Consider the following 18,917-nt stretch of genomic DNA (forward strand, 5'->3'; position numbering starts at 1 on the left):
CCTATCCACCCTATCTCTGGGCAAACTTATCTGTAAACATGACTTTGACTACCATCTTTATGATAATGACGACTCAGAGTCTGCCTCTCTACTTTGGACCTCTTGCCCTACAATTAGATTAAAATCTTGGCCTGGCTTTCTCTTTGTGGGTATCCAGTCATCAGCTGAAACTACTGGCTGAAACAAAGCTTTTAACTTTTCTCTGAAGCCCTTTCCTTTCTCTATCATTGTGGACTTTCACCTTGTCTCTTGGTTTCATTTTTCATTTGGGCCTCTTTCTCATTTGGCCCTGTTGCCTCTGGCCTCAAGTTAATTCAACATGCTATTCCTAAGATCATCTTCCTGGCTTGTCACTTGGACTCCTTTACCACCCTTTTTAAGTCCTTTTATTGGCTCCCCCTCTTCCATCACATCTAATATAAATTTCTTATCCTAACTTTCCACTGTTTAGTCATGCCCTGTCTATCCATCCTACTATCTCCTGCCTTCTCTTTCCCAGTGATTCCAGCCTTGATTGCCCTCTTGTCTGCTTTTCCCACAAGCACCTTTGCACTTTCTTCCCTGCCACCACCTTGCCTGGGAAAAGCTCCCAGTCAAAATCCTTAATCACCACATTATCCTTCTTCAAGCCCCTTCTCAAAGCTCACCCTGCCACAATGTATAAAGCAAACTGCCATTTGGCAATTGTGATTATTGCTAATATATGGCGAAGATTTGTGCACACATTGCTGGTCTGCACATGAAAATTAATCCAGAATAAGATAGGAAGTGAATTTAAAGTGGATTGACACTTCCAAAGCTTTAGAAGTGGATTAAGCTAATTTGGAATAAGGCATTCTTATTTCAGAATAAGAGTGTCCACACATCGAGTTAGTCAGGAATAGTTACCTCAGAATAATTTCCCATGTAGATAAGCCCTAAATCTGTATTAAAACATCCAGTTATTTTTTGTTACCCCATTCTCCTCCTAGTCTGCCTGTTTGTCTCATCCACCTATTATGCCTGTCTCTCAGACTAAGCTCTGCAGGATAGAGACTGTTAATTTGTATATTTTTGTATAATGATTTATTCAATGGGGTCCTGGCACAGTTGAGGCATGTAGGCACTGCCACGATATATATGTTAAACAATAATACTAATAAAGTAAGATACTATTTAATATGAGTCAGTGTGGCAGAATTGTGATCTAAGTTTATGGCAGCTGGTGTAAATGAAAAAAATAATCAAATAACATGAGAAAAAAGAGAGCCCTGAAAAATTAATCTAACAGCATAAATAGATTGATGGCCAAAAATAAAGCTCAAGCAAGAAGAATGCTGTCATAGTCCAACTAAGAAACTATGTGCATTTAGTAGCAGAAATGGTTAAAAATCCTGCACCTTTTAGAAAAGTTAAGTAAAAAAGGCAAATATGAACGATTAAACCAGTATGAGAAATAGAAGGAAAATGACATTTTAAAAAATGGACTCCCAAAATTTTCACCACAGACACTGAATAAATAGATACATCGTTAAAAGAGGTTAGTCAAAATGTAGCATCTGAGAAAAGTTAAATATGGACAAAACTGAAGCTTTGTTTCTTAAGAAAGTTATGAGCCATTCAGTTTTTGATGTTTGGAAGACATTGCTGAGTGCGCCTGCAAATATATAAATGGGTAATGTCATCCTCTTTATGCCCCAAATGTCACCTATTTTAAAATTGTTCTCCTTCAAGTGATTGTCCTTACGGCCGTCCCAGTGATGGTATGTATACACCTCATGTGAGGAAGAGCAGAACGCATGTCAGTGGAATGTGTATATAGACAGTCGTTCAACAGAGAAAGGAAAGTTAATTACTGTATACAGTAACTGGAGTTCTTTGAGATGTTTATCCATATGCATGTTCCACAATCTGCACTTCCAGCTTCTCTACATCAGAGTCCTCTTATATGGGATTCTGCAGTCAGAAGGAACCAAATGGCAGTGGGCATGCCTTGCCCTTATATGCTTTTGCAGAAAAGCATGAGGACTGCAGAGTGCACGCACGCCCTATGGGTACTGCTGGCCCTAAAGACTTGGATCTCCACTTCTTGAGGTGCATGCATAGCCTCAGCGAAATGTGCATATGGACAACACATTTTGAAGAAGTCCAGTTACTGTACAAATGTTCTCTACACCAGAAAAATCTTTTGTGCTATTTTTAACAAATCCACCATTCTGTTATCAAAAACATTAAAGAGGAAAAGCTATTTGCCCCTAGTTTTTAATTGATTATACAAAATTACTGTAACGTACTTTTTGTGGACACTTGTTGCTCTGTAGCAACTATATCTAACAAATACTTGCAAACAAAAAAATGAACTTCATGACAATTTAGTGCAGTGGTCCCCAACCTTTCTGTGGGAATAGCATCTTCCTATTTCCAGAAGACTGGGGCGGCAGCCAGACACCCTGCTGCTGAAATGCCGCCGAGAAGCAGCAACGCTTCTTGGCGGCATTTCGGCGGGTGGTTCTCGGGTGGCTGTGCTCAGCAGTGGCATTTCGGCAGTGCAGTGTCCTGTGGGCGCACACAACTGCCCCGGCAGGCGCCGTTGCACCTGTGGGCACCGTGTTGGGTACCCCTGATTTAGTGCATAGCCATTTCTGTTGATGTCTCCAACAATGTCATAAAATCAGTAAACAGAAAAACCAAAATAGGCAGTTAGATTTGGGCTAGTTGTCTTGTGACAATGCACAATCACTGCCAATACACAATCACTGCCAATTGGCAGATCCCAGGAGCTGGTCCCAGTAAGGGTTAAGTGTCTGTCTGGTTCTTTCTTTGTTTCATTCTGTTCCCTCTTGGTTTGAGTTTCACTGTCAAATAGCATTGTGATATTTCTTAAATGGCTGTGTGATGTGACTTGTGTAACCTTTGTCTTCCTTCCTCCCTGTTTCCATGTATTGTTCTCTCATTTCTGTAGGTAGAGTGTGAACTCTTTGGTGCATTTACTGTATCATTTTAATTTGTTTGTAAAGCACCTACCACATTTTGGATACTATATAAACATAATAAGCCTTCTCCATTCTTTTTTTTCTTTGAATTTTATACGCCACAATCATATATCCTATTAGTCTATTTTCTAATAAATATAAACCTAATTTTTCTGGCTTCTTACACAGTAATTATAACCCTTGGGGCCCTTTGTCATCTTTAGTGCTATCTTCTGTTGCACAGTTCCTCTGCATGTATTTTATGCCAACTATTTGTTTTTAAATAATTTATTGTTTATTGTCCTACAACTCCAAATGTTATAATTTGATCAAGAATTTTTATCTTTTGGTGTTCAGTGCCCATCAAATCTTCATAAACAAGATGGATATGCTTGTGATTCTAATCAGGTATGTAACATTTTTAAACCTTTGCAAATCAATAAATAATGAATCCAGTGTAAATTTTCATTTCTTAACTCACTTTTCTTCCTTATTTTTTCATACATTCAGTCGTCTCAGTTTATTCATCCTAAGGGTTTGTCAAACTTCGTGCAGACAAACAGAGCACCTATTAAATTTGAGTCTATCATCCATCCCTCTCTCCCTGCAGTTCTTCAATGTTTTGTTCAGCCTTCTGGGGGCCATTGTGTAGACCTAGGGACTGATCTAGTCTCTCACTTTCTTGGCTAAAGTTGAGGCATATTACTTGTAGCAGTGTAAAAAAACTTGCACTGATGTTGCCTGTGCTGTCCATGCTCTGTTTTTAACATTGAGAATTTCAGTTTTACATGCAGTCAGTTTGGTCCTTTTCAGATCACTTTAAAAAAATTCAGCTTTCTCCACTGATTTTTATTTCTGGCCAGCAGGCAGTTTGCAGAAAATAGAAATACAAGATTGATGAGGATCAGTGGGCACCCAAATGTACAGGTTTATATTTTAATATAACTCTGCAGTGATTTACTGGTGTTAGTTCCATCGAAGTTAATAGAAATGAAGGGCCAATTCTTTCATTAGTTTGCATCTTATGCAGGCCTTTACACCTTGCAAAGTGGATGTATAATGCTGTCGCTAGTGTGGGTGATTTGGCAGCATTTTCAGTGCTCGGTGGCTAGTTTAAATGACAACATGAAGTGCAGTAGAGAATCAGGCCCTCAGCATATAAAGGTACTTTCCACTCCCCCACATCCCAACACAAACATTGAGGAGAGTATATCCCCATGTATAAACTATAATAATCAAAATGAAAGAGAACTTGTAAAGACAGCTGAAGGACAACATTTGGTTTTAAAAAGAACGTAATATGTTCAGTTTCCCTTCACTAATTTGTTGTATTTTTGTTTAGGGACGTTGCTATAATGGAGAATGCAAGACAAGAGACAATCAGTGCAAATACATTTGGGGAATTAGTAGGTTGACGTTGCCTACCTTAAATATATTTTATTCATATGTATTCTTTAGTTTGTATTATTAGTATTTCCACCTACTGTACTTTCCTCCTTCAGTTAAAAGTTTCCACCGTAGAGCAGAGAAAAAATGTCTGTTGAGATAATATGGGTGACTTGTGATGTCATTTGGTATTTGGGTGCTGTGATATGTTGGGAATCAGGTGGTGATAATTTGCTGTGCTTGTAGATATAGGTAAGGTGAGCAGCATATACTGCAGCTAACTCAGGCCGAAACTCACCAGAAAATATAAAACTAAATTCTACAGGCACGTTAGGTTAATATTTTTGAATAAATATATTTTTTGTCTTCAGAATATTTGTTAATATACCTTAATATAAATGTGTGTGTTTAAAAACTAAATCACACAGATAACTATCAATTCCATCGTCTTCAGGTGAGACATGCACTGGATAATGATTTTGAGCATAAGACAGGAGAACTGAACTACCAGTTTTCAGAGTAGCAGCCGTGTTAGTCTGTATTCGCAAAAAGAAAAGGAGGACTTGTGGCACCTTAGAGACTAACAGATTTATTAGAGCATAAGCTTTCGTGAGCTACAGCAATGCATCCCATGAAGTGAGCTGTAGCTCAGGAAAGCTTATGCTCAAATAAATTTGTTAAGTCTCTAAGGTGCCACAAGTCCTCCTTTTCTTTTTGTGAACTACCAGTGTGTCCCAGTCTGTTGCACTCATGCCATTGTGATGTTTGTGTGTGCCAAATTCATCCCAGCTTAAGTGATTGTGGGGGGGGTGTGGTCTGTGAGAGAGAAAAGAATGTTCCTACCCATTGTGGCGTTAGGAGATTTCCACCTTTTCCTGTCTGTCACAAGCAGCACAAGGTATAGTGCATTTAATGCAGAGCACAATGGGGACAGTAGGTTTAGTGGACTCCTGATACCTTTCCCTCAGCTCGGGGGCAGTACAGTACGTTTTTTTTCTCTAACTCTAAGGTTATATTTTAATTTAAATTATTGAGATTGTCTTTTCTGTGTAAGTGCCTGTGCTGTAACTAATACTTTGTATTTAGTGGTTACTCTTGTTTCATTCTAAATAATGGAGATACTATTTATTTTTAATGAAAGAAAGCCTAAAGGGCTTGTTAATGAGAAATTTTATATAAACTCCATGAGTCTGGAAGGATGTTTATTGGTCCACCCCCAAGCACAGAAAAGTCACATCGCAGACCAAATTCTGAGAACATCTTTTCAGGCTCTGCCTTTGTTCTCTCTTTACTTTCCTCTCTTTCAACCATTTGCCATTATTGTTTGCTCTGCCTCCACACAGCCAGCTTGCTGCTCCTGCCTTTTTCGGTAGGTGAGACTCTGAAAAGGTTTATTCTTAGCGCAAGCATACTAATGTGTGGAAACCCAAAAAGACTAAAGAGAAGAAAGGTGGAAAATGTTCTAGATTGAATGTGGCTCTTCTATCTAATCCTACTTTATTAGGAAAGTTAGGACTTCTCTGCTTACCCTGAAAAATGGTGACAGGTTTCAGAGTAGCAGCTGTGTTAGTCTGTATTCACAAAAAGAAAAGGAGTACTAGTGGCACCTTAGAGACTAAGAAATTTCTTTGAGCATAAGCTTTTGTGAGCTAGAGCTCACTTCATTGGATGCATTCAGTGGAAAATACAGCAGGGAGATTTATATACATAGAGAACATGAGACAATGGGTGTTACCATACACACTGTAACGAGAGTGATCACTTGAGGTGAGCTATTACCAGCGGGGGGTGGGGACACCTTTTGTAGTGATAATCAAGGTGGGCCATTTCCAACAGCTGACAAGAACATCTGAGGAACAAAAAGAAAAGGATTACTAGTGGCACCTTAGAGACTAACCAATTTATTTGAGCATAAGCTTTCGTGAGCTACAAGCTCATGAAAGCTTATGCTCAAATAAATTGGTTAGTCTCTAAGGTGCCACTAGTACTCTTTTTCTTTTTGCGAATACAGACCAACACAGCTGCTACTCTGAAATCTGAGGAACAGTGGGGGATGGGGGCGGAGGGGAATAAACATGGGGAAATAGTTTTACTTTGTGTAATGACACATCCACTCCCAGTCTTTATTCAAGCTTAAGTTAATTGTATCCAGTTTGCAAATTAATTCCAATTCAGCAGTCTCTCGTTGGAGTCTATTTTTGAAGTTTTTTTGTTGAAGAATTGCAACTTTTAGGTCTGTAATCGAGTGACCAGAGAGATTTGAAGTGTTCTCCAACTGGTTTTTGAATGTTATAACGTCTGATTTGTGTCGTGTCCCCCCGCTCTCCTGCTGGTAATAGCTCACCTTAAGTGATCACTCTCGTTACAGTGTGTATGGTAACACCCGTTGTTCATGTTCCCTATGTATATAAATCCCCCCACTGTATTTTCCACTGAATGCATCCGATGAAGTGAGCTCTAGCTCACGAAAGCTTATGCTCAAATAAATTTGTTAGTCTCTAAGGTGACACTAGTACTCCTTTTCTTTTTGAAAAATGGTGAGTTAGTCTCAGATTTATGCTGTTCTCACTTATATTGGTTTTGTATCTGTTTAACTCTGTTACTCCTGATTTACACTGGTATAAGTGAGAGGAGAATCAGGCCTCTTAATTCTTTCCCTGGATACATCAAGAGGCAAATATCTGGTGCTCCAGAGAGATAATCTGATTCTACTCTCACACTAGTATAAATCAGGAGTAACAGCAAGGAAAACAGTTACATTGCACCACTGTAAAACTGATGTAAGTGTGAGCAAAATGAGACCCCCCAGAATATTCAAGTGAAGAACATATACACCGAGGTAGATGTTGTTTAGACAAATCACCGAGAGAGAGTCTCCAGACTGATATTCAGCTCAGATATTGGAATCTGAGTATAAGGTAGGAAATATTTTCCCTTTTCAGCTGCCTGATAGAATTCTGTCTTTTCTTCCCTCTCTTTCCCTCGCTCATTGTGTAAACACAATCTACTCCATAAATTAAAACACAGGATGAAATTTCAGTCATGTGTTTATATTTTCTTGTGGCAGTTGTTTACATATTTTACATTAATTTTATGAAGAGAATATTTGTTGCTGTCAATGTAAAGTACATTCTCTTTTCCCTTTTTCATCAAAGAGGCTACGGGGTCTGACAAATTCTGTTATGAGAAGCTTAATACAGAAGGCACAAAAAAAGGAAACTGTGGAAAGGATGGAGACCAATGGATTCAGTGCAGTAAACAGTAAGTTTAGCTTTGTAGAAACGGTCTAAATACTTTGGGTGAAATTGGCCTAATATTTTTCAGATTTTTTTAATGGACTTTTTCAGCAGTTTGTTTTGCATGGTTTTGAATCCTCCATTTTTTCTTACAAATTTTCAGAACTCCAAAATATTTCACAGATTGGTTTGCAGAATTCCCAGGTGGCTCAAAAATTCACATTTTTGGAATTTCTCACATCTAGATTTTCATGCAGATGTACTGACAATTTGGGCTCATGGAGAGAAGTTAAAGGAGATAGCAGCACAGTGTCATACATTTATAATGTCAGGCAGGGATGTAAATGGCCAAAGATATGCATGCTGGTTCCGCCTCCAGACGTGGCCCAGGAATCTCTGCTAGATCCTGTGATCTCAGGGTAATTCCACACTGTAGCCAGGGGGAAGGGGGAGGGGAAGCTGCAGTGACAGCTTGGTAGAAGTCTGCTCTCACTGAGTGAGTCCATGATCTTCCATCATGTTGGACCTCCTCGCATACAATATGACCAAATATTTGGAAGACACTAGTAGGCCATGGACAACAGTGAGCTCTGAGTGATCTGTGGAAGACAAAGGCTCATCCTACCAGTGTGCATCCAGAGATGACACCAGCTACGGGACATATATCATAAGTAGCCATAGTGCCCATGGGATAGAGGCAGTTGATATAGTACTAAACTCTTCCTCTGTCTCAACTACTAGTCCTGGCAGTGTAAGCTCCTCCTCTTTACTTCTCCCTATTGTCTTGGGCATATGTTGAACTTCCAAGAAGGGAGTTAGTTGAGAAAGCATATAACTAGAGGTAAAAGACTTATTTGATTTAGCCCTTTTTTTCCAGTTCAGGAATCATTCAGGAGTACTTAGATGTTTATTAATTTATTTACTATTTGTAAGTGATCTGATTAAGTGAACAAATTTTGACCTATGCATGGTTTGTGAACGTGTTCACTACAGCTGTTTGCTGTGTCACATGATATATCTGCTCCTTGGTTGGATGACTGAAACTTTAAAAGTAGGAGAATAATGAATGATGAATACTCTTGTTAATGGGTGAATGAATAGTCATGTGAAGAACAACCATTTCCCGCAACATTCATAATTTAAAAAAAAAAAAACCCTAAAAATATTTGCAGGAATGTTTGAAAATAGCTAATAAGGAGCACAAACATGGTCAGACTGAACAGCCATTTGGAATGCATACAGATATTCACATTGTTTTCCCGTATTCATCCAGCTATGTGTGCGACTTCAATGCAAAATTTGGACAGTCCATGCCAGGAAAGCCAGCTTGAGGCTTGTAGGCTATTGTTATTTATTTGTTATAAAGTGGCAGCAGATAAGCCGGTGTCTTTCCCAAGAATGCAGTAGTGCACCCTGAACATTACTGATTCTTCTAATCATTATGATTGTACTGTGATGACATGGGGAATAAAATAAAATACAAAATAAGCAAACTGCATCAACATAGAGTAACCAAACTACCTGAAAAAGCACAATGTAAAACTATGTATAGTTTGTCCACCTGTATGCCCTTTTAAATATTATATTCAAGTATTTTTGTGGAAATAGTTTTTTTGTTCAAACAAAATGGAGAAATGCTGCTATTCATAATTAGCCAATTGGTAGAATTTTGTTTCTACTTTTGCAGTTAACACCATCTGCTGGTTATGACTAGCTTCTGCCATCCTTGTTCAAATCAAGTAGTACCTTATTTAGAGTAGTACCACCAAAGTTTGTGGTATTACTCACTGAGTAAGTTATTACTTTATGTGACCAGCTGGTCTTAAGTTATTTTTTGGCAGAAGCTGGTCTTAAGTTATTTATTGCAGTAATATTGTTGGTTTCATGTCTTCATTGCTTTTGACACAACATTTTGTATCTTATAAATATTGCTAATTGTTAGTGTGACTCTATTTGGTAACTTTGTCTTTGTCCCTTTCTTTGTTTTTCTTTTGCAGTGATGTGTTCTGTGGCTTTTTGCTCTGCACTAATCTTAGTCGAGTTCCACGAATTGGTCATCTTCAGGGAGAAATTTCCCCAACCTCTTTTTACCACCAGGGGCGTGTAGTGGACTGCAGGTAAAAGACTATACAGCATACACAAATGGTTTTTCTATCTGTAACCAAACTGGATGGATTAAAAGCTGGCTAACTGATAAGTCTGAAAATGTAATTATTAACTGGGTATCATCAAAGAGGCATGTTTCGAGTGGGTCCCACAGGGTTTGGTTCTTGGCCATATGCTATTTAACCATTTTTATTAATGATTTGGAAGAAAAAATAAAACCATCACTGATAAAGTTTGCAGATGACACAAATATTGGGAGGAGGGGGTAAATAAAGAAGAGGACAGGTTACTGATACAGAGTGATCTGGATCACTTGGCAAGCTGGGCACAAGCAATATAAGTTTTTAAATTTGGCTATATGTACACATTGAGGGACAAAGAACGTAGGCCATACTTACACAATGGAGGACTCTATCCTGAGGATCAATGATTCTGAAAAAGATTTGGGGGTTGTGGTGGATAATCAGCTGAACACAACCTCCTAGTGTGATGCTGTGGCCAAAAGAGCTAATGCAATCCTTGGATGCATAAATAGGGGAATCTCAAGTAGAAGTGGAGAGATTATTTTAGCTGTGTTTGGTGCTGATGGAATACTGTGTCCTGGTCTGGTGTCTACAATTCAAGAAGGGTGTTGATAAATTGGAGAAGTCAAAGAGGAGACACAAAAATGATTAAAGGTTTGGAAAACATGTCTTTATAGTGATAGATTGTGGTTCTTGAGTCTATTTCCCTTAACAAAGAGAAGGTTAAGGGATGACCTGATCAGCCTTCAGGTACTTACAGGGGGAACACATATTTAATAATAGGCTCTTCAATCTATTAGAGAAAGGTAGAACATGATTCAGTGTCTGGAAACTGAAGCTAGACAAATGCAGACTGGAAATAAGGTGTAAATTTTTGACGGTGAGGGTAATTAACCACTGGACCAATTTACCAAGGATCATGGTGGGTTCTCTATTATGGACAATTTTAAAACCAAGATTGGATGTTTTTCTAAAAGGTATGCTCTAGGAATTACTTTGGGGAAGTTTTATGGCTGAGGGCTGGTCTACATTGAAAAGTTACATCAGCATAGCTACGTCTTTCAGGGGTGTAAAGAATCCACAGCCTTGAGAGACGTCGTCAAGCTGACCCTAACCCCCAGTGCAGACAGTGCTAGGTCAACAGAAGAATTATACAGTGACAGGAGAGCTCGATTACATACAGCAACAGGAGAACCTCTCCCACTGCTGTAGTCTCTACAATGAAGTGCTACCACAGAGCTGCAGCTGTGCTGCTGTAGTGTCTTAAGTGTAGACATAACCTGTGCTATCCAGGAAGTCAGACTAGATAATCACAATGGTTCCTTCTGACCTTGGAATTTAGGAAGCTATGAAAAAGATAAAGATAAAAAATTTAAACAGCTAAATTTAAATTTGTTAGAGGTAAAAATCACTATTTTAAATGGTATTTCTCCTTTTATTAAAAATCACTGATATTCTCCATTTAAGCGTTGAAATGCACGTGGAGACTCTTGAGACTGGTATCAAACCTTACCGTGGAACATCACATTGCTCTTCCATGAAGTTTAAGAATTATAATCCAGAAGAGCAAAAGATCCATATATAAGACTTCATGGTTTTGAGCAGTACTATCTCAGCAAGAGGAATTATTTGTTTTATATGAATGATTGTGGTAGGAGGAAATCTTTAGTTATCATTTAATTGGTCAGAGGATAGGCACGTTTTTATCGTCTTGCATGCAGATTACTGGATGGGTGCTTTTAAAAAATTTAAATAAAATTTGATGATTAAGAATGCTAAAAGTAACAAAGAATACTCTCTTGTGTGTATATACACAACTATTCTCCTCCATATTTACTCCCTGTTCCCATTTGAGGTTAGAGTTAAAGCATGAAACATTTCTCATAAAATATGCATAAATCTATATACATGAACTACTATTTCTAGAAATATCATTCTGTGGTATGAAAAAAAGAAATATCATTCTGTGGTATGGATATGTAATCTAAGATCAAATTAAGATTGCATGTCAATACCTAGAATTCTTCTCTATGTTACCAGCTACTTCATGTCAGTGCCACTGTGAGAATTGTGCGATTAATAGAAAAAACGTGGTGTGAATTTGTGCATACCATATTCTTTCCTCTAGTGTGCTGTGGAGTGAAGAAGTTATAGGGCTTTTAACATCCCTACCTTTATTGTGTTTTAATATCTTTAAAAGGCTCTAGTCATAATATTAATAGTATTTTAAAACTTCTTCTCCTAGTGGTGCTCATGTGCTTTTAGATGACGATACAGATTTGGGATATGTGGAAGATGGAGCTCCATGTGGCCCTCACATGATGTGTCTAGACAGGAAGTGCCTACCAATTCAGTCCTTGAACATAAGCAGCTGCCCTATTGGTTCTAATGGAAAAATCTGTTCAAATCATGGGGTAAGTCCATATCCGTGGGACAGCAGATAAGCTCTGTCCATACTTCCAATATAAACAGGGCCTAATGTACAGTGTTGTGTACTGTACCTAAAATCTTCAGTAAGACCTTCTGATTTCCTGAATACACAAGTGTTGGATTTTGTGACATACTTTAATTCTATGACAGTGTGAGAGGCATAGAGAACAGTTGAGAAAACAAGGTTTTTAAATTATGTGACACAATTCACTGTAGTTTTCACGTTAATATTTAGAGTGGGATTTTCAAAAGCACTTATAGCTGGCTTGTGCTCCCACTGAAGTCAATAGTAAACTCCAGTACTATAAAAACCTCCCTAATGTTTCACCACACATTTCAAACCTCTGAATAATTTCAGTTTGCCACAGAATCCAGTATTAATGCTGCAGAAATTCAGGGTTCTTGCCCTAAAATTTAGAACCAGTATGGCATAGCCAGTGTTCTGGGCTGCTTGAAGAGACTGTGAAAGCCCTACAGTACCATCTAGATGCTAGGTCTTTAGGATGGTGGTAGCAGAAATAAGTGGGACAAGGGCATGGGACCTGAGTAGGATTGGAGCAGATCGGAAAGCACCAGCAAGAGGGAATAGGAAGACATTCAGTGGTGCTCCAGAAAGGCGGCCGGAGAAAAGTAGACCACACTGAGCAAGTTCATCTTTCAGGATGGATCATGTTTCACTTTGAATGTATGGGGAAACAAATGAGCAGTATTCACGGTTGTGTCATGATCTGAAGCCTGATTAACTCCTTTTGGTAAGGTGTCTATACCTCCTTGAAATTGGATTAAGATCCATTGGTGCAAATAACTTTGCCTGTCTATGTCAGGGATTGCATCTGTGCAGCAACACTGATAGCTTGCCACCTCAGGCCATAGCCAAGGAAAATCTCCCATGTAGACAAGACCTGAAAATGGCATCTTCTTACTTGTGCTTCTTGTGTTCATTCACTCATACTGGTCCTCACCTCCTTTAGCAACACTAATTTATTTATTCTCCACGGATTCTTTTTACATGCAGTACACTTCCTCTTAACATAAACCTATATCCCTCTGTTCCCGTTTATTAACCTTAATTTGATAGAATTTAGTAGGATACCTCTTAATCACCTCAGACTCTCCCAGATAAATAATCCCAATATTGTGTCATATGTGAGCCTTCCGTTTCCATTTATTGTCCCTATTGCATTGTGCTGGTCAGAAAGCTCCAAAGGTAGTAACCAGCGCTTGTTACATTAATAACTCCATTTTCCTAGGACTGTTAATATGTACTCTTAATACAAAACATCAGGCTATTTAATCCTCTTAGCCTTCCTCGCTGCTACATTGTACTCTGGACTGAAAATATGAATGGTGACCCTCTGCTTTTGCAGATTGTCTTCTTCTGCCTAATTAAAGAAGTCATTACTGTTTAAACCAGGGGTTCCCAAACGTCTTTCTTGGAGGTCCATCTGAGCTGCAGCAGTAGGCACTGCAGCCCATTAACACTTCTTGAGGGAAATTATAAAATTTAATTACACACACTAGAACTGTAAATACAGCGTACATGTTTTATTTTCATTTTAATGGAAACAGTTGTAAATATAGAAAACCCTGGCAATGTGCACTCAAAGAAATGCTTCAAGATCTTTGACACCAAACACTTTTAGGAAAATGACACTTTTAAAAAAACGCTGAGCGAAATGTGGTGTTCAAACAAGGAAAACACACTGTATAAATGTACAGCATATAAACCTGAATAAGCAACACAATGTTAACAAAATTGTTAAGACATGTTATTTGAAACAAAATAGTTGTCCAACTTTAAACACTGTGTTTTCAGTTTTTTTAGTATATCATCTAAATTTCTGTGCTGTGTAAGTAAAGACCCAACCCTACTCTCAACTAATTAGAAAAGAATCAAATATTGTAATTAAAAATATAAAATAATAGTTTATAATATAACACACTGAGGCAATGGGTCCTCCTCCAATCCAGTAAAGGAAAATCCAGACTTCAAGAACGTGTCACTATATCTTCTTACGACTTCCTTTATTTTTTTTTGGCTGGCTCATTTTTGTGTAGATGTAGATGGTCTGGGACTCTCATTGTCTTCTCCGCCAGTGCACCCTCTCATTTTTAAAATAAAATCGATCCATGTCAGATTAAAATACTGCTTGCCATTTTTACAGTTGTAAATGGCAGACTGTTTGTACATTGCTAGGTTACCTTGCAGCAAAACACACCATTGTATGCGCAAGAATTAAACTTGACATACAGTACCGCAGCTTATTTTTTAAAAATAATTTTTTTCTATACTCTGTCCAGCATATACAGCTCAAAGCATTACATTTATATAGCTTTTATTTAGATTACACAAGTCACTTGGAGTCAAAGATTTCCTAAGACTGAGCTTGACTGGAGAATTCAGTCATGCCGGTAGACCATCCAGGACTGTGTCAAGGTGGGCTGAGGCCACATTTTGGGAACCCCTGGTTTAAACTACACTTAGTTTTGACATTATTTCCACCCTACCACATCAGTTTACACTGAGGGATGTTATGCTTCATAGTTCGCCTCTGAGTCTATTTGACTAAGTTATCAAGTGTCTTAACTATTGATCAAACACTTCATTTTTCTGGCTAGTTGTGCTCCCCACCATACACACCGTTTTTGTTTGTTTGTTTTTTAAAGGAGAGCAGGGCCAACAAGGGATAAGAGACTGCTATAATTTCTACAGATATGTGCCATAGAGGACTAGACTCTATATTAGGAAGTTGTTTTCTTATTATGGGAAAGATTCATATGGGAAGAGAATCCCTAAAGGGAGACAGACTGAAAGGAGGGTGAATTGGGTTCAGAGCGAAGGAGAAAGAAAGAAAGGCACAGAGACCGAGGGCAATATAGGAGTTAAGAAAGGGATCCAGACATTCTCTTGACAACTTTGAATTTTTTTCCACATTCCTATTGTGCCTTTGCTAATTCGAATTTTCAGTTCAACAAACCTTTCTTACAAGTAAGATTAAAGTTATCTTTATCCTTCTTGATAAGCTTCTTTAGTGAATATTACAGGATGCAGAATGAGATAAAGGTATAAACAAAAATTACATGGCTTATTTACTTTTGATCGTCAGCATTGTACCGTCTGTCAACTTGGTTAAGCATTATCTATAGACTGTGTAGTCTATAGTTTTTATACATTATGTACCAGTTGATTAGGTACCTCTATTGATGACTAACTGCCCTTCTAATCTTGTTGATCAAAATTTCATTCTTTCTATCTTTAACTGCTTTTCCACAACACCTTCCTTCAATCACTTTCCTCAGCAACTTAACTCCATCTCTAATTTCTTTTACCATTGTCCATTATTGCTTAGTATTTTAAATTTTATGGGTTTGGTAGGAGTTCATATTTATTACAAGTGTAATGTAATTTTTGGTGGGTTTAAGCCCAAATTTTCACAGAGGTATCCTTCTAAGTGCAGTCTTAAAGTGAATCTCTGGCCTATTCTGCTGGAGGATAGACTGACACCACCAGCCTGGAAGAATGAGGAAGAAACTGTCAGTTGAAACTCAGAATTCCCCCTCTCTCTTACATTGGAACAAGTTGCCTAAGGAAGTATGAAGTCCAAAGTTTGAAAGTGGTTCTGATTACAATGATCAGTTTGAAAATGGATACATAAAATAAGTAACTTAATTTGTGTCCCCCTTTCCCAGCTTCATGAAAAGAGCAAATTAATAAGGGCTAGACTATGGCTTCACCAAATGCCTCATCCACCCAGACCCAAGATCTCTGTTGCCCATGAATAAAAACAAGGGTTCTTAGAGCCCCCTATACCCCTGCAATGGTGAGAGTCCACGGGACGGTTGAGCTGTAATGGAGTCTTCTACTCTTGCCATGCTATCTTCTGAGTTTATCTACCTGGGAAATTAAAATAAAACTAAGAACTTGATATACCTGTGTCTTGGGGTTTACAGCTTACCACTGTGGCACCTCCTTCTGGCTGTATCTCGGGATTACCTCTTGACCAGTCTGATGCCTCCTCCTTTGGTTGCTCACCCTGTGTCCCCATCTTTCCTCTTTACTTGATTGCTCCCTCTTTGTAACTCAGGGTGCTCCCGCTTCATGTCTTGTCCTTCTGGCCAAGTCACTATAGTTTTTCCCTTCCAGGGTATCAAAGGATCTCTGTATGAACTGTCTCAGGCAGTCCTCCAATTCACTGCCCAGACTGTGCCACTTCCCTAGTGGCTGGGAGGGGAACCCAGGCCTGCCCAGTACTCCAGGTTCCAAGGATCTCTGAGTCAGTAGTCAAGCTCGGAACCATCCCAAACCTAGCAGCCATTTCCCCAAACCTTTTTCTACTTCTCCTCTTTCAGGCTTCCTTCTCCTACATTTCTATAGGTATTTCCTTTTCTCAGGGCCTGGATCCCCAGGGCTTCTACTCTCCTGGGTTTTTCCCCTTCTCCTTTTTAAGCACAGAGAGCAACTGGAGGCTTGCACATGGCAGCCCCTTCTGCTCTCACTGCTTAGCCTTATTCCAGCCCCACCTGCTGCTTCTCCTAGGCTCTGCCCCATCCTGAATCAGTGCTTGCTCATCAAACCTCACTCTTCCTCTGTGTGCCCTATCAGTTACGTAACTCCTCCCCAGCCACATTAATGTTTCCTGGGCTAGTGTGGGGTGAACACTCCACCCTAACCTGCTATGTACTTGATGAGGTTATTGATTTTTTGAACTTTCTAAACAATCATTCTTGTTATAGTATCTGTTGTGGTAAATTTTATCCTGTGTATCTTATAACTTATTTCTAACATATGCTGAATAACCTCAATCAAAAGTATTTTAAAAACAGTTATTTTCATTTTCTTTTCTAGGTGTGTAGTAATGAAGCCACTTGCATCTGTAATTTCTCCTGGGCAGGGACAGACTGCAGTATTGATGACCCTATCAGGGATACTCCCAGCAAGAAGGATGAAGGACCTAAGGGTTTGTGTGATTTCAGTTGCAATATTTAGTACATGTTTAGATTATTCTTCTCTATTAGCACCAGTAGAATTAACATGTGGGAAAGGAGGGTATAACCCTGTCATTCAGAATCAAACCCTTGAGAATATTAAAACTATGCCTCTCAGAGAAGGTATATGCATGTTAATTTTAAGACTGTTTGTGAATATACTTTGACTTTTATAAATCCAGATCCCATTCCTAGAAAGATATGAACCCAGACATTTGGTTCATCCCAATTTCCCCCCTTTATTCTGTCCTTTAATAGCCATCTTCATAATTAAAACCTACATTTACTAGACTTCAACATTTATGGCCACATAGTGAGTTTATTATGTATCCTTTAGTAGAGATTTTCCAGTTGCTGATGTTCCTTGACTGTTCCATGCTGTTCCTGAGAGCTAGGACATAATGAAGGGGAAAATGAAGCCTCCCTTGTACAAAAGTTTCTTTTACAGTTATCTTGACTGTAAAGGGGGCTTCAACTCATTGTGGATCTGGAAGAGTGCTTAGAAAGCTTGACCTCCTAAGAATCAGAATTCAGTGGGAAAGAAAATAAAATATATTAGGAACTGTTATTTTCTCATACTGTTATTACTGTCTTCTACTTTTGCATGTTTAATAGATGCCTCATTGACTGTATAAGAAGTAGAAAAACCTAGAGGAACTATTAGGGAAATACTCTTCAGAAATACTTTTCACATGGAAAGGTATGCACTTGAAATTGTGGCTCCCCACCTCCTCCAAAACCCAAATCACTAGATTGGCAAGAAATACATCAAAATTGTACAGTCCAAGCAACATCCTAACTGTCTGTGGAAAACCAAAGTGGAATAGATATTCTCTTTCTTAGGGAACCTTTAGAGGTGCATCCTTCCCCACCACCAAACATCATAGGGCTGTCTAGTTTCTACCTCACCTAGCATAGCTCCCTGCCCTCTCCGCTCCCCTAGAGCCTTCCTGACTCTGTGAAGAGCCATCTGCAAGGAATTAGTAAGGGGAGTCCTCCTTTCTGTGCAGAAGGGTGAGATGGAGCTCCTGTTGTAGCATTTAAGAGTAATACTTGTCTTGCAGATGCATTAGACAAGAAACAATAAAAATAATAAAAAGACACCCTTGTTTAATTTATAAACAAGTCTAAAAGACAAGTAGAGAAGTTCATCTGGTCACCTAGATCAAATCACTATACTACAAACTTTATTTTTTACTTTCAAAATGGAAAAGCCATTCTAGAAATTAATATGCCAACTCTGAGACATTCTAGGAAAATATCTTTGTGGATAGATACCACCAATGATATTAATGACTAAGATTGTATCAGCAGATACGGAAAATGGATTACTATAATACAATACCATGGCTATATTGAAAAAATAAACTTGATATAGTTTTTCTTTTTAGTTTATTTTGATACAAGAATGGGTCATAAGGAGAATTGACACTTTTTTTAAAATTTGTGGCAATATTAGTTTATTGGAAGTTGAATCCCCAAGAGACTCATGACAGAGAATTGGACATTGACTACTTTCTACAGTTTATTTTGGTGTGTTAATAGAGAAATCCAATTGGGAAAAGGTATCAGGAAGTGTAAAGAAATAGTTTTCTGCAATGATATAAAACTCTAAAGTTCTTGAGCACTTCCTATTAAGATTTTCTTTTTATTACTAAAATTACATAACTCACATGTCAGCATACAAACAACAGACATGAACTAAAATGCTTTCTATATTTCTTTAGCACAAAATGTGAGTTCCATAACATTGCAGAAGCAGGAAACTCAATTTTCTCAAGATTCAGATAACACAGATT

At 38.4% G+C, this 18,917-nt stretch overlaps 1 protein-coding gene across 30 annotated transcripts in view; it reads left to right on the forward strand.

Moving 5' to 3' along the window:
* ADAM23 (ADAM metallopeptidase domain 23) overlaps positions 1 to 18,917 on the forward strand; it is a 200,127-nt gene that overhangs the window by 136,373 nt on the left and 44,837 nt on the right. For 12 of the 30 annotated variants that reach the window (XR_012154363.1, XM_073306577.1, XM_073306554.1 and 9 more), the window contains 6 exons: positions 3,309 to 3,359; positions 4,294 to 4,357; positions 7,493 to 7,598; positions 9,571 to 9,690; positions 11,948 to 12,116; positions 16,979 to 17,090. Coding sequence is in view for 24 of the 30 variants with exons in the window: in XM_073306577.1 (XP_073162678.1) it covers positions 3,309 to 3,359; positions 4,294 to 4,357; positions 7,493 to 7,598; positions 9,571 to 9,690; positions 11,948 to 12,116; positions 16,979 to 17,090 (622 nt within the window). In the remaining 6 variants the exon portion in view is untranslated. The other 18 variants (XR_012154367.1, XM_073306571.1, XM_073306567.1 and 15 more) reach the window with 10 other exon arrangements.

The sequence above is a fragment of the Lepidochelys kempii genome, chromosome 11 (assembly GCF_965140265.1).
Source record: "Lepidochelys kempii isolate rLepKem1 chromosome 11, rLepKem1.hap2, whole genome shotgun sequence".
In the NCBI taxonomy this organism is placed as follows: Eukaryota; Metazoa; Chordata; order Testudines; family Cheloniidae; genus Lepidochelys; species Lepidochelys kempii.